The sequence below is a fragment of the Dermacentor andersoni genome, chromosome 7, assembly GCF_023375885.2.
Source record: "Dermacentor andersoni chromosome 7, qqDerAnde1_hic_scaffold, whole genome shotgun sequence".
In the NCBI taxonomy this organism is placed as follows: Eukaryota; Metazoa; Arthropoda; class Arachnida; order Ixodida; family Ixodidae; genus Dermacentor; species Dermacentor andersoni.
The window spans coordinates 105313005-105327208 of NC_092820.1; the positions used below are offsets into that span (position 1 = coordinate 105313005).

At 47.7% G+C, this 14204-nt stretch overlaps 1 protein-coding gene across 1 annotated transcript in view; it reads right to left on the reverse strand.

Moving 5' to 3' along the window:
- Positions 1 to 14204, reverse strand: part of LOC126533998 (uncharacterized) — a 147980-nt gene that overhangs the window by 31061 nt on the left and 102715 nt on the right. Inside the window, exon 8 of the mRNA XM_055072564.2 lies at positions 8053 to 8145. Within this exon, the coding sequence (XP_054928539.1) occupies positions 8053 to 8145 (93 nt within the window). The remainder of the gene's footprint in view (positions 1 to 8052; positions 8146 to 14204) is intronic.

Here is a 14204-nt window from a genome sequence, read left to right on the forward strand (position 1 = left end):
GGCTCGGCAGGCATGTCGAGCGGCTGCAGGTAACCAGCGGGGAGCTGGGAAGGCTTCTTGCGTCCTTGGCAAAGTTCGCAAGCAGTGACATAACGTCGTACGGAACGGGCAAGGCCCGGCCAGAAAAAACTGTGACGTACACGGTCATAGGTTCGAGATACGCCAAGGTGTCCTGCCGTTGGTGCGTCGTGAAGCTCTTCTAGAACGATTGAGCGGAGGTGTTTAGGTATGACAAGTTGGAACTCAGAGCCGTCCGGATGAAGGTTACGATGGTACAGTGTACCGTCGCGGAGGAAGAAGAGCCGTAGAGTGGCGTTGGCCGGAGAGTGTTCAAAACGGTCGATGAGTGCTCTGATGTAGGCGTCACGACGTTGGTCGTCGGCGAAATGAAGCAGCTGCGACACAGAGAATACGCAAGCAGCACTGCTAATATTCGAGGAGTCAGGGTTGTCAACAGGATAACGCGACAAGCTGTCAGTGTCTTGGTGCAGGCGGCCAGACTTGTAGACCACGGAATATGAAAATTCTTGTAGCTGCAAAGCCCATCGACCAAGCCGGCCTGTAGTATCTTTTAGCGATGAGAGCCAGCAGAGAGCATGATGGTCAGTGACTACGGAAAAAGGGCGACTGTAAAGGCAAGGACGGTACTTCGCAACCGCCCAGACTGCAGCAAAGCATTCTCGTTCCGTAATGGAATTGTTGCGCTCCGTCGAGTTGCGATAGTCGAGACGTGGCCGAAAACAAGCAAATCGAAAGCATCGTCGGTGATGCCTTTTAGCACATGCAACACTTTATCTGCTACAGACAAAGTATCGTCAGCTTTGCGGCAAGACGTCGAGCCAAGACGTCGAGGATGTATGAAACGTACGGCTCTGTAGATGTCTGAACACGAGACGCAACAAGAGCCTTTCTCGGGGCAGCCTTCCGCCCAATGGGGTCGCCAAACAGTTCCCTGAGCTTTTCTTCGGAACTGCCCCAACTGGTTATTTCGTGGTCATACGTTTGTTGCCACACGCGTGGGGTTCCGCCGAGATAAAAGATGACATTGGCGAGCACGATCGTTGGGTCCCACCTGTTATTAGCACTGGCGTGTTCACAGAGGTTGATCCATTCGTCAACGTCCTCTCCCTCCATGCCAGAGAACTCACCAGGTTCGCGACTGTGGGCAACCGTAATGATTGGAGCAGGCGGACAAGCCGAAGCCGTAGCAGAGGTGGTCTCGTCACCGGTAGGCATGGTGACAAGCTCGATGTACCGACCACCCCGGAGTTCCGTGGTGAGGACGGGGATCGCTTACCTCCACCAGAATGTTACGTGTGGAAAGACACAGATGAAAGAGGCTATATACAGGCTATTTACACTGGAGCCAGATCACCAGGCCGACACTCGCTCGCGCCAAGGGCGCAGACCAACTTCGTCGTCGCTCTCGGTGCAGCTCGTCCCTTGAGCAACGCTTGATGATCTCGTAATAATATATATATATATATATATATATATATATATATTGCCACAACCTTGGCACAACTGACGGCTACCCGGTGCAATTTGGTGCCACATGCCAGGCATGTTGGGTTGTTCCCAAAAGACGTCAACGATGAAGGTGCCAGGACAGCTTCATAAAAAGATCTGTAGCATAGACCGAAGTTTTTGTGCTTTGGTCTGTGACAAACTGTTGGAGGTACTGGGTACGCGTGTATGTACTCTGACCCCCAGGAACTGGAAGCTGACAACATATGCCAAAGCCAATGGCTTGGAAGCCTACCTCCGGAATACGGCCTGCAAGATCTGCCGAGGATGTCGACCACAAGCGCAAGCCAGACACAGGAGACATACGGGACGAGACAGCCTCCTATGTCTCTGTTTCTCCAAACGCCACGCTGGCCGCGGCCCTTCAATGGTGAGCCTTTTGAAGACGTGGAAGACTGGATCGATGACTTCGATGGTGTGGCCGACGTCAATAATAGGGATAAACAGAAAAAGTTAAGGAACGTGCACTTCGCCCTAGAGGACTCCGCCCGAACATTGTTCCGGAACCACGAGCCATCCCTCACCGTTGGTCAGAATTTCAACGGCAGATACGCGATACGTACAGCAGTCCCGCAAGAAAAGAGCGAGCAGAGTAAGCCCTTCAGAGTAGGTTCAACGGCCGAATGAAAGCGTCGCCATGTTCGCAGAGGACATGTGGCTTTTCAAGCATGCTGACCCTGGCATGACAGAAGCGATGAAGGTCCGCCTGCTGATGGGTGCAGTGAAAGAGAAGCTGTTTGCTGGACTGAGACGAAGGCCTCCAGCTACAGTAGCTGATTTAGTCAGTGAGGCGACAAAAATGGAGCGAGCCCTTCAGCAACGCTTCCCCTCTACGATCGCCCAATAAGCCTAGAATGAGCATCTTCTCTTTCGTTGCGCTGTGACACAGATGCGCTTTAAGAGCTTGTGCGTAGTGTCATGCGTGCGTAGCTGACCGTAACAGCTGAGTGTAACCGTAACATAGCTGACCGCATTTTAGCTGACCGTAACAACCCTCACAGATATCGTCCGCGTAGAAGTCCGCCACGCAACACAGCCACTCGTGCATACCAGACCTAAAGCTGCGCAAGCAGTGAGGCTACCTGCGTAGCCCGTGAACCACCGTAAACCGCCTTCTTCTGAAGAAGCGCTGTGCCACGTCCAGGGCCAAGCTTCCCATGCAAGTATGTAAGAGTCAACGAGCCCCCAAATCTATACGCGAAAGTCAGACGTGTGGTGCACACCATACCATCAGCCACTCTGCTTCCACGGCGGCGAAGCGGGCCACTTGTACCGTGCCTGCTACTACCGAAGAACAGGACTTCAGGGCTATCACCCCGGCACTCTTTGCCCACGTGAAGGAGAGCGCCCGAGAGAAATCAAGGAATATCTGGACAGACAAAATCCGTCACCGCACGCCCAGTTCCCACCGTTTGGACAATCCCTGCCAATGACCCGATCTTCGTCTCCTCAGTAAGTCAGTCACGATTACCACCTCCTCGGCGATCGGCGTTACCTAGCCGCTACACCATGTTCTCCGCTTCCGTGGGCAACCGGCCCACGAGCCCAAGTCGGGCAAACTAAGAACAGCGATCTCCGAGGGTGGGGCCGTTGTCCAACGCACTTCGAAAGATCCTCTGCAGCGAAACCCCGACGACGACAATAGCGATGAAGACAATGATAACAATGATGTCAACGACGACTGTGTACCATCGGCACCTTCCTTCAAAAACCGTGAACATGTTTCAGCCGACATACTCGTTTCTGTAGATAACCACCCGGTAACCACCCTTATCGGTACAGGTGCCGATTATTCTGTTATGAGCGGAAAACTGGCTACTGTACTTCGCAAGGTGACAACACCGTGGCCAGGACCTAAGCTCCGTAAAGCCGGCGGTCATGTTCCCACGGCAATAGGCAAATGCACTGCGAGGGTACAAATTCGTGAGACCACATTTCTCGGCTCATTGATTATACTGGCAGAGTGCTCTAGGAAGGTCATACTCGGTATGGACTTTCTTCGGGAGTACGGCACAGTCATAAGCTTTCGCGAGTTGCTTTTACCTTTTTCCAGTGAAACGCAGCTCATTCGAACGACTATCACCCACAGTCCACAGTGTTCTGTGTTTCGGGTGACTGCGCTACTTTATCACCGCGGAATACTACGTTGATCACCGTAGAAAAAGACGATGACCCCATCTCGGAATCGCAGAAGGCAATCTGTCGGTTTCGTTGGCTCGACAGGTTTGCCTAGACCACGGCATCTTGCAGCTGTCCTCACGGACTGCTCAGATTCAGTTGTGCATTCCAGTACTTCGCCCCTAGAACTGCCATGGCCTATTTAGAGCCAGTCAGTGACTATCTTGCTTGTTTCACTGTAGGACACAATGGTGGAGATTGTAACTGTGACGTACCAGCCAGCAGCAAAATTGGTGTCAATTGAAAATTGTCAGGGGGACAACAAGCTAGCATTCGAAACGTTTTAGTCTTTTGCGGACTGTTTCGCTTCAACATCGAATGTCAGCGAAACGCATATAACGAAACACAGAATTATTACAAATCCCAATGAAAGACTGCTGCGCCAACGTACCTACCGTGTTTCTCGTAAAGAAGAAAACGCCATCCGAAATCAAGACTAACAAATGCTTACCGACGACATTATACAGCCCTCCACCAGTCTATGGGCGTTCCCTGTGGTTCTGGTGAGAAATAAAGACGATGCAGTGCGTTTCTGCGTTGACTATCGCAAGCTTAACAACGTTACAAAGAAGGACGTTTATCCCCTTCCCCCCATCCAGGATTCTTTGGACCGCCTTCAAGATGCTCGATACCTCTCATCGATGGACCTTCGCAGTGGCTACTGGCAAATCGAGGTTCATGACCGTGGCAGCGAGAAAAACGCATTTATTGCGCCTGATGGACTCTACGAATTCGAGGTCCTTCGTTTTGTATTGCGCTCTGCGCCTGCTGCTTTTCAGCGCAGGATGGGCACGGTTATATCAGGTCTCAAGTGGCGGTCATGCGTGGTCAATATTGATGATATCATTGTATTTTCATAAACATTTGAGCATCACCTCCAGCGCTTCAGTTCTTGACGCAATTCGTACTGATGGCCTGTCTCTAAAGCCTGAAAAATGCCATTCCAAGTATTATCAACTCAAATTTTTAGACCATGTCGTCAGCTACGAAGGCATTCGACCAGACCCCGACAAAACCAATGCCGTTGCTTCGTTTATAACACCTTCGAACAAACACGAACTCCGCCCTTTTCTAGGGCTTTGCGCACGCTATAGACGCTTCGTGGCTAACTTTTCAAGGTTACCCGAATCTTTCCAACGGGTAACAAAGGATAATGCTCCGTTTGTCCGGAAGCAGGATCAACAACAGGCCTACTGTGAACTCCAGAAACGTCTGCACACGCCTCTAGATCTAGGACACTTTGACGAAGACAGTGACACCGAGTTGCACACGGAGGCCAACCACCTTGGCCTTGGTGCCGTCGTCGTACAGTGGCAAGATGGCGCCGAGCGCTTCATTGTGTACGCAAGTCGCACTTTGTCTCCAACCGAAAGAAACTATTCCACTACGGAGAAGGAATACTTGGCTGTTGTGTGGGCAGTTGATACGTTTCGACCATATTTGTACGGCCGATCGTTTCGGGTTGTGACAGATCAACGATTCATTGTGCGGGCTCGCCAATCTGGAGTATCCATCTGGCCGTCTTGCACGCTGGAGCCTTCGCTTGCAAGAATACGATATGACGAGAGTGTTCAAGTCCGGGCCTAAACACACCGACGCCGACTGCCTGTCGCGTGCTCCACTTCAACGGTCGCCTTTCGACGTTGATCAAGAGGACGCATTTCTTTCCATTATCACAATATCAGACATCAGCAAGCAACAGCGCGATGATTTAGCAATCTGGCCTTTCATCGACCAGAGCCGCTTCGTATGTGCGTCCGCAAGTTATCATCGGTTTTTTTCGTGATGGCGTCGTCTGCAAATTGGGTTTTCCCTCTACCACAACCGCCTCCCTTCTTGTAGTGCGGTCCACACTACATGACATCCTAAGGGCCTGTCTCGCACGGACGTTTTCACGCATACGCCAAAAGTACTTCTGGCCTAACCTTTGCCGTGACGTAAAGCAATACGTGAAGACATGCCGCTACTGACAGAGACGCAGGACATCACCCGTGCATCCCACTGGACGTCTATATGCCATTCATTCTCCGCGGATCCCTTTCAGCAGGTTGGCATAGATATGCTTAGGCGATTCCCCACGTCGAGGGCTGATAACCGTTGAATTGCTGTTTCCAAAGACTACGTTACAGTTACATTGAAACCACAGCTCTCCTACGAGGCACTGCTAATGATACTGCGACTTTCTGTGTGCATTCCATCGTGTTCTGCCAAGGTGCTCCAACGGAGGTTATACCCGACCGGGGCAGATAATTTACAGCGCAGCTCACAGAAAATATCATTCATCTCAATGGTACAGTTCCTCGCAAAACCAATCCTTACCATCCCTAGACGAATGGGGTGACAGAAAGGGCTAAACAAAACGATCACTGATATGGATTCTATGTATATTAACGCCGACTAAAAAACTGGGACGACGTTCTCGCATATACTGTCGTTCAAAAAACTACCAGATTGACCGCTTATCGCTTGGTGCATGGCCGGGAAGCTGTAACAACATTGGACGAAATGATTGTACCCACCCACTGTTCTAATGTTGTCACTGATGCTGCCGAATTCGCCTGATGCGCCGAAAAGGTGAGTCAGTGCGCACGAATGCTTATCCGCTAACAACACAACGACGCCGACCGATGCAATCTTCGTCACCGACATGTCACTTATTAACCCGGTGACAAAGTATGGGTGTGAACACCGATACACCAGCCTGGTCTGTCAGAGAAACTTTTGCCCCGCTACTTTAGACCATATAGGATTGTTCAACAACTTGGAGACTTCGCATACGAAGTGACGGTAACAACATCGGCCTTTGTGCAGTCCTCGTGTAGTGGCGCGATGGCATTGAACGTGCTATTGCTTATTCTAACCGCACTTTAACTTCTGCAGAAACGAACTACGGTACCACTGAAGAGGAATGCTTAGCTGTCGTCTGGGTGATAGCTAAGTTCCGGTCACATTTACACGGCCATCAATTCAGAGAGGTTACCGACCACTCTGAATTGGCTAGCCAATCTCCATGAGCCTTAAGGGCCACTCTCCAGCTGGAGCCTTCCTCTTTAGGAATTTGACGTAACAATGGTCTACTAGTCTGTCCGGAAGCACACTGATGCTGATAGTCTTTCTCGCACTTCATTGCAATGGTGTCATGTGATACGCATGACGACCGTTGTTTCTTTTGCGCTCTCAATCTGTCTGACTTGACTGAGCAACAGCAGGACGATCTAGAAATGAGGCAACTTATGGACCATCTCGGAGCCCAAAGTTCGCATCCTCCACGGACATTCGCGCTTTCACCGTCTTCGTCCTGTCTTCACAACAATATGTTGTAGAAAAATAACTTCCACACATAGGCGACTGGATCACCTCTTTGTTCCGTGCGCTCTGCGTACCGATATTCTATCCGCTTATGACAATTAACCCTCTTCGGGTCAGTTGGGATTCACGCCTACCTTGTCCCGTGCTCGTCCAAGCGACTACTGGCGTAAGTTCGCCTAGGAAATGAAGCATTATGCGAAATGTTGTCGCTCCTGCCAGACGTAAAGGCTCCACATCAGCGCCCAGCCGGTTTCTTGACGGCTGTTACTACGCCAACGCTACCATTTTAACAGGTTGTCATGGACTTGCTTTTGCTAACTTTTCATGACTTTTGCTGGCAACCACTGGATCGTGGTTGCGACTGATTATTTGACGTAATACTGCGAAACTAGACCACTTCAGTGAGCCATTGTCAGTGGTGTAGCGCAATTTTCCAACCGCGACATCGCCCTCCGACACGATGCACCAGAAGTAGTCATAACAAATCGTGGTACAGCTTTCACAGCCGAGATGATACCAGGCGTCATGACGCTTAGTGGAACAGATGATCGCCGAGCATCTGCACACGATCCTCAGACCAAAGGTCTTACGGAGTGTTTAATCAATTCAATTGCTTACATTCTTGCTGGACTATTCGACAGCGAGCACAAGAAATGGGACGATGATTACATGGCATCGTCGCATATATATATATATATACATATATATATATATTAGGCAGACGCCACAGCCAGTTCCCGACTACCATCTTGTGTCCAATTCATCGAAACGCGGCTAATTGCACTCCAGAGCACGTGAAGATTTTGCGTACCACAAGGTACGTGTGATACGTACACTTGGCCCACTTGGTTGATGTCGACTAAGAAACGCCGCAAATTACAAGACACAAAATCAACACAGCTTAAGTAACTGCACACGCACCACACATGAGAAGAACCGTGAGGAAAAAAATCACACATGAGAAGACTGATAGTCCAGTCTGTACTGTTTCTCGTAGTGTTGCCATTTTCTTTGCCCTTATACTGTAATTTTGCTTACCTCCATATGGGGGCATTTTTCCCAGAATGATGCAGTCCTCGCTGGCGTGCAAAGTTGGAAAGTCCTCTATTCCGTATGGCAGAGATTCCCATTCTGAAAAGCACAACGAAAGGGTATTCATTTATATCCCGCAATACAGCTCTACAATGATTCGCGCACTAATCACCGACCGAGCATCAGGTCGGGGGTTGAATTTACGGCGTCAGTGGCGGAATGTTTAAATGGGTTCGGATTTCGAGCGTGTTCATCTAGCAAGCACTCCGCAGGGCACTCCCTGGGTGGCAGGGTTTATGCTCAATACACCAGTGCAGACACTTGTGCACCTTGTAGTGCCATTCGCCGTTGGAGCATACACAATGAATGCAATAAATTTATCACTGCTTTACCACTCAGAGACACTATTTTCTCTTCATAGGTTACTAAGTGTTGTGAATAATTTACAACTATTGTCCCATTAGTGACGTATTTTTCAAACTATAGCACATGCAAGTGTCCATAACAATGAGCGCACCTTCTTGATTTCTGCTACCCCTCCGAGCCCGCAACTCGTGATAAGCCACCATTTAGCACATACATATGGTTCAAGCTGAGTAAATATTCTTTGGGATAACTTTTGATAACTTGCTCATCTAGTAGCGATACTCAGCCTTATACCGCGGTGTAGGCCCTGCTTATCCCAATCGTCTGTCCTATAGATGCGCCTAGTCAAAGGAGAGCCAATAAGTCGGAGCAGTGTGCGGGTTTGCCTTATTGGATGTGTACGCGCTCGCACACAGGGCTTCTCTCTGGCCTTGCGCCACGTGTAAGCAACCCTTTCACGAACGCGATTTTAACCATAATATGCATGCGAAGGGCGTTATTCACTCTGCGGTTTGCGCCCATGAAGGTTTGCCGTGATTGCGGTGCCTCACTTCTGAAACCAATATAAAACGAGCAAACAACAGACAAGTGGTTCACTATTTAGTAATCACAAGGCTACACCGTCCCACGGAAACACAGGATGAATTCCCTACATTCTATTATTTGCATGACTCATCTAATATGGCATTCACTTTGCGCGGTAGCAGTACACTATATTATTCTTGCGTTTAGTCCGTGTGTGTTTAACTATTTTATTTTTGTTTTATTCATCACAAGTGGTTCACACCTAGGAGCACCAATTTCATCACAAAAAAGAGCTCTTCTTTTGCAAGTGGCGGTATTTTGAAAGGAAATTTCTCATCTTTGACAGCTTACGCTCTTCGTCATTGGCTCGGAAGCCCCCACGCCATAGTCTTTGCCCGGAGTAACCACTCGGCATGTCCGATTAGAAGAAAACTAGATGAAAATGCATCTTAACAAGCCGCATGAATCGCAACGAATTTAGGCAACCGGAAATGCCAGAAGCCACCGATGTCGAACCACTTCGACAATCAGCGCCACCTAAATGGAGGCGCATCGTTCCCCGCAGTCTTTAGTACCGTGCGCTGTTCCGGAGATGCTTGAGAATGGAAGGCTGGGGAACACAAAGTTGCGCAAAGCAGCAACTGTGGCAGCGGCGTTCCAACCTTTTGTTCGCACTGCCCTTTGAAACGACCAATTAAAACTCAGTTTGCTAACAACAGGCGTACATATAAAGAAGACTGAGTGAGCGCACTGGCAAAGTAATCCTGCCCGCAGCGAAAGCCGCACAGCGGCGATGACGACGCTACTTTTCTGTCCTGTCTTTTCCAGGCAAACGGCACGTGCCCAAATTGAAGTGGCTGCTGCAATATTACTTATGCGTTAGAATTAGTAGTGTCAAAGCGGAAAATAAGGGCGTTGATTACAAGGTGTCTGAAGTGTGTTAGGGCAGTCACGTGGTAGAGAGCTGATGGGAGAGCGTAGAAGAGCGTGTATGCGTATGTATGCGTCTATGTGTATTTGGAGATGTACACGAATGCATTACGCATGAGGGCAAATCAGAAAGTATTTGCCGGTATTTTTTGCCTAAATTACGTGTGTAAATGCGAAGTGAACTTATCCATTCCCAACGATGGACTTTTCTTGGACCGGGCCATCCTTATCTGCGGGTAGCTCCATGGCACATCTCTGTATTCAATTGTTAAAGATGGCTGTTGTACTTCACACGTTGACGGGGTTCCATCAAAAAAGTGTGATTTGTTTTCTACGAAGCAAGTGATGAACGCCCATCGAAACCCACAGGAAAATTCAGCCCATGTGTGAGGAAAGATATATGGGAAAGCAGCGGGTGAAGGCCTCCTTGAAAACACAAGGAGGAAGGCTCCCCGGAGGAGTAAGCCCCAGCCGCTGAAAAGCACAATTACTAGAGCTCAACAAAGTTAGCGGTAAGAGGAAAAATAGAGAAATTCGGGATCAAGCTGCAGAACAGGTATTCGGCCTTAGGTCAGGAAGAGGACCTTATTGCTGAAGATATGAACGACAATCTTATGGGCATCATTAGGGATTTGCAATAGAAGTCAGTGGTAACTCCGTTAGGCAGGATGCCAGTAAGGTTTCGCAGGAGACGAAAGATCTGACCAAGTAACGCCAATGTATGAAAGCCTCTAACATTACAGCTAGAATAGAACTGGTAGAACTTTCCAAGTTAATCAACATGCGTAAGACAGCAGACACAAGGAAGTATAATATGGATAGAATTGAACATGCACTCAGGAACGGAGGAAGCCTAAAAGCTGTGAAGAAGAAAGTAGGAATAGGCAAGAATCAGATGTATGCCTTAAGAGACAAAGCCGGCAATATCATTACTAATATGGATGAGATCGTTCGAGTAGCTGAGGAGTTCTATAGAGCTTTATACAGTACCAGTGGTACCCACGACGATAATGGAAGATAGAATAGTCTAGAGGAATTTGAAATCCCACAAATAACGCCGGAAGAAGTAAAGAAAGCCTTGGCAGCAATGCAAAGGGGGAAGACAGCTGGGGAACATCAGGTAACAGCAGATTTGTTGAAAGATGGTGGGCAGATTGTTCTAGAAAAAGTAGCCACACTGTGTACGCAATGCCTCATGATTTCGAACGTACCGGAATCGTGGAAGAACGCTAACATAATCCTAATCCATAACAAAGGGGACACCAAAGACTTATAGACCGGTCGGCTTACTGTCGGTTGCCTACAAGGTATTTACTAAGGTAATTGCAAATAGAATCAGGAACACCTTAGACTTCCGTCAACCAAAGGACCAGACAGGATTCCGTAAAGGCTACTGAACAATAAACTATGTTCACACTATCAATCAGGTGATAGAAAAATGTGCGGTATATAACCACCCCTTATATATAGCTTTCATTGATTACGAGAAAGCGTTTGATTCAGTAGACACCTCAGTAGTCATGGAGGCATTACGGAATCAGGGTGTAGACGAGCCTTATGCAAAAATACTGAATGATATCTATAGCAGTTTCACAGCCACCGTAGTCCTCCATAAAGAAAGCAACAAAATCCCAATAAAGAAAAGCGTCTCCTGCGAATAGCGTCTCCGACGCTATTCGCAGAGAGTTTAATGCAGGTATTCAGAGACCTGGATTGGGAGGAATTGGGGATAAGAGTTAATGGAGAATACCTTAGTAACTTGCGATTCGCTGATAATATTGCCTTGCTTAGTAACTCAGGAGACCATTTGCAATGCATGTTCACTGACCTGGAGAGGCAAAGCAGAATGGTGGGTCTAAAAAGTATTCTGCAGAAAACTGATGTTTAACAGTCTCGGAAGAGAACAACAGTTTACGATAGGTAGCGAGGCACTGGAAGTGGTAAGGGAATACATCTACTTAGAGCAGGTTGTGGCCATTGATCCGGATCATGAGACTGAAATAATCAGAAGAATAAGAATTGGCTGGGGTGCGTTCGACAGGCATTCTAAAATCATGAACAGCAGGTTGCCACTATCCCTCAAGAGAAAAGTATATAACAGCTATGTCTTACCAGTACTCACGTATGGGGCGAAAACCTGCACGCTTACGAAAAGGGTTCTGCTTAACTTGATGACGACGTAACGAGCTATGGAAAGAAGAATGATGGGTGTAACGTTAAGGGAAAAGAAAGCAGCGTATTGGGTCAGGGAACAAACGGCAGGTAATAATATCTTCGTTGAAATCAAGAAAAAGAAATGGGCAGGACATATAATGAGGAGGGAAGATAACCGATGGTCATTAAGGGGTATGGACTGGATTCCAAGGGAAGGTAAGCGTAGCAGGGGGCGGCAGAAAGTTTGGTGGGCGGATGAGATTAAGAAATTTGCAGGGACAACATGGCCACAATTAGTACATGACCGGGGTAGTTGGAGAAGTATGGGAGAGGCATTTGTGCTGCAGTGGGCGTACCCAGGCTGTTGATGATGAACAACGTTGTCACTCACTCACTCACTCACTCACTCACTTTCGTTTTGAGAAGTGTAAGGTGGTGGTGTTGTGAATTCGCAAAAGGCCGTGAAGGCTTTCATGACAAAGTGTGTTCGGGGAGGCCGCGTGCGTCGCTGACTGACAAGTGGTGACAGGAGCATCTCAAATTTGGTACTGTGATTGGACAAATGTGCGAACCAGCGTGGGGACTATGCGGAAAAATAATGTAACGTACGTAGAGTAGTACCTGTATTTCTAATTGCCTGTATGCACCCTATTTTGGCTAATAAGAAAAACATAAGCAAGGACTTACATATTCGCCCTCGTATGTATGTATGTATGTGTGTATGTATGTATGTATGTATGTATGTATGTATGTATGTATGTATGTATGTATGTATGTATGTATGTATGTATGTATGTATGTATGTATGTATGTATGTATGTATGTATGTATGTATGTATGTATGTATGTATGTACGTACGTACGTACGTACGTACGTACGTATTAATATCGTGTGACTGACAGTGGTATGCTCCAGATCACCGTCAGTTACCCTTCACTCCTCGAAGAGGCAGGACATGTGTGGATTGAGCTGCTGAACGATACTTTGCAATGCGTTGAACACGGTAGAATGGAACACTCTGGGTTGCCAGAGAGGTACGAGGTAATGCTCACGCATTTCTCTCGCAATTACTACTAAGTTGCCTCCCAACTATTCTTTAAAGCGAAGAGCGCTAAGAACGCGACTAAACCGAAATACGCTTTTAAAATCATACCAACTAGCTCACCAACGCGTGTTATCGCTATATTATAGCGGCGGACAACATGACGTGGCAATAAAAAAAGCTATGAGGGCGAAGTTTGTTCACATACGCATACTTGCCAACCTGTGAGTTTTGAAAATTGCAATAACATGACAGCGGGGGGTAGGGGAATGGAGGTAATAGCAGTGTATTGTTTCAGAGCTTTTTCTCAACCCATGACCGTTCAGGCACCCATGCGCACTTTGTTAACCATGATTCCACAAGCAACGTAGTTTATTTAGACCTCAGTTACTTTTTTCAAGCGACTCTGGTGCTGCCAATTTCGCTTGCTTCAGAACTGACGTGTAAAATGCGAATGTGCTTGCACCATCTTGCATACCTTCCAGCATCACAATACTTCCAACGGTATGGAATTGTTGAGCGAAACATGATGGTGAACACATCTTTCGTAAAGCTTGACGCAGCGTTCGTACAATCGTAAACCGAGCTCTAATGATGCGCAAATGTTAGAAACGTTTTGGGAGAGTTGGCAGGTATGCATGTGTTACTTCACCAAGTAGTCGGGCTGTGTTTGACAGCGCTTTCGACTTCTTGTATCAGATACTTAGTTGGCGTAGCTCCCAGTTGCGACAGCTTCATATCTTCCCCAAACACGAAAGTAAAAAGCAGAAAAATAAGTCACAATAAACAGTCACTCGTATATTTTATCTGTAACTCGCGATACTAAAGCAAGAAAAAAAAAGATCTTTATGCTTTCTCTTTCGCAGCATTAGGCAACGTGAAAGAGGATGTATGATCTTTTAGCGGGATTCTTATTGCTTGTGCGAGTTTCGCCTCCGTAGCTTTTCTGCAATGCCAACAAGACGAGAAAAAGACACCGCGTGGAAAAGTTTCTGGAACCGAGTAGACACCTTGTGTAGCTAAAATAGCAAAAGCTCTAATTGTGTATGATGAAACAGAGTAAAGCCCGCAAATATCGCCAAATTTAGAATGACTCCTAATATAGTAGGCAGGTGCTGCAATCGCCGGCGGATAGCCTTC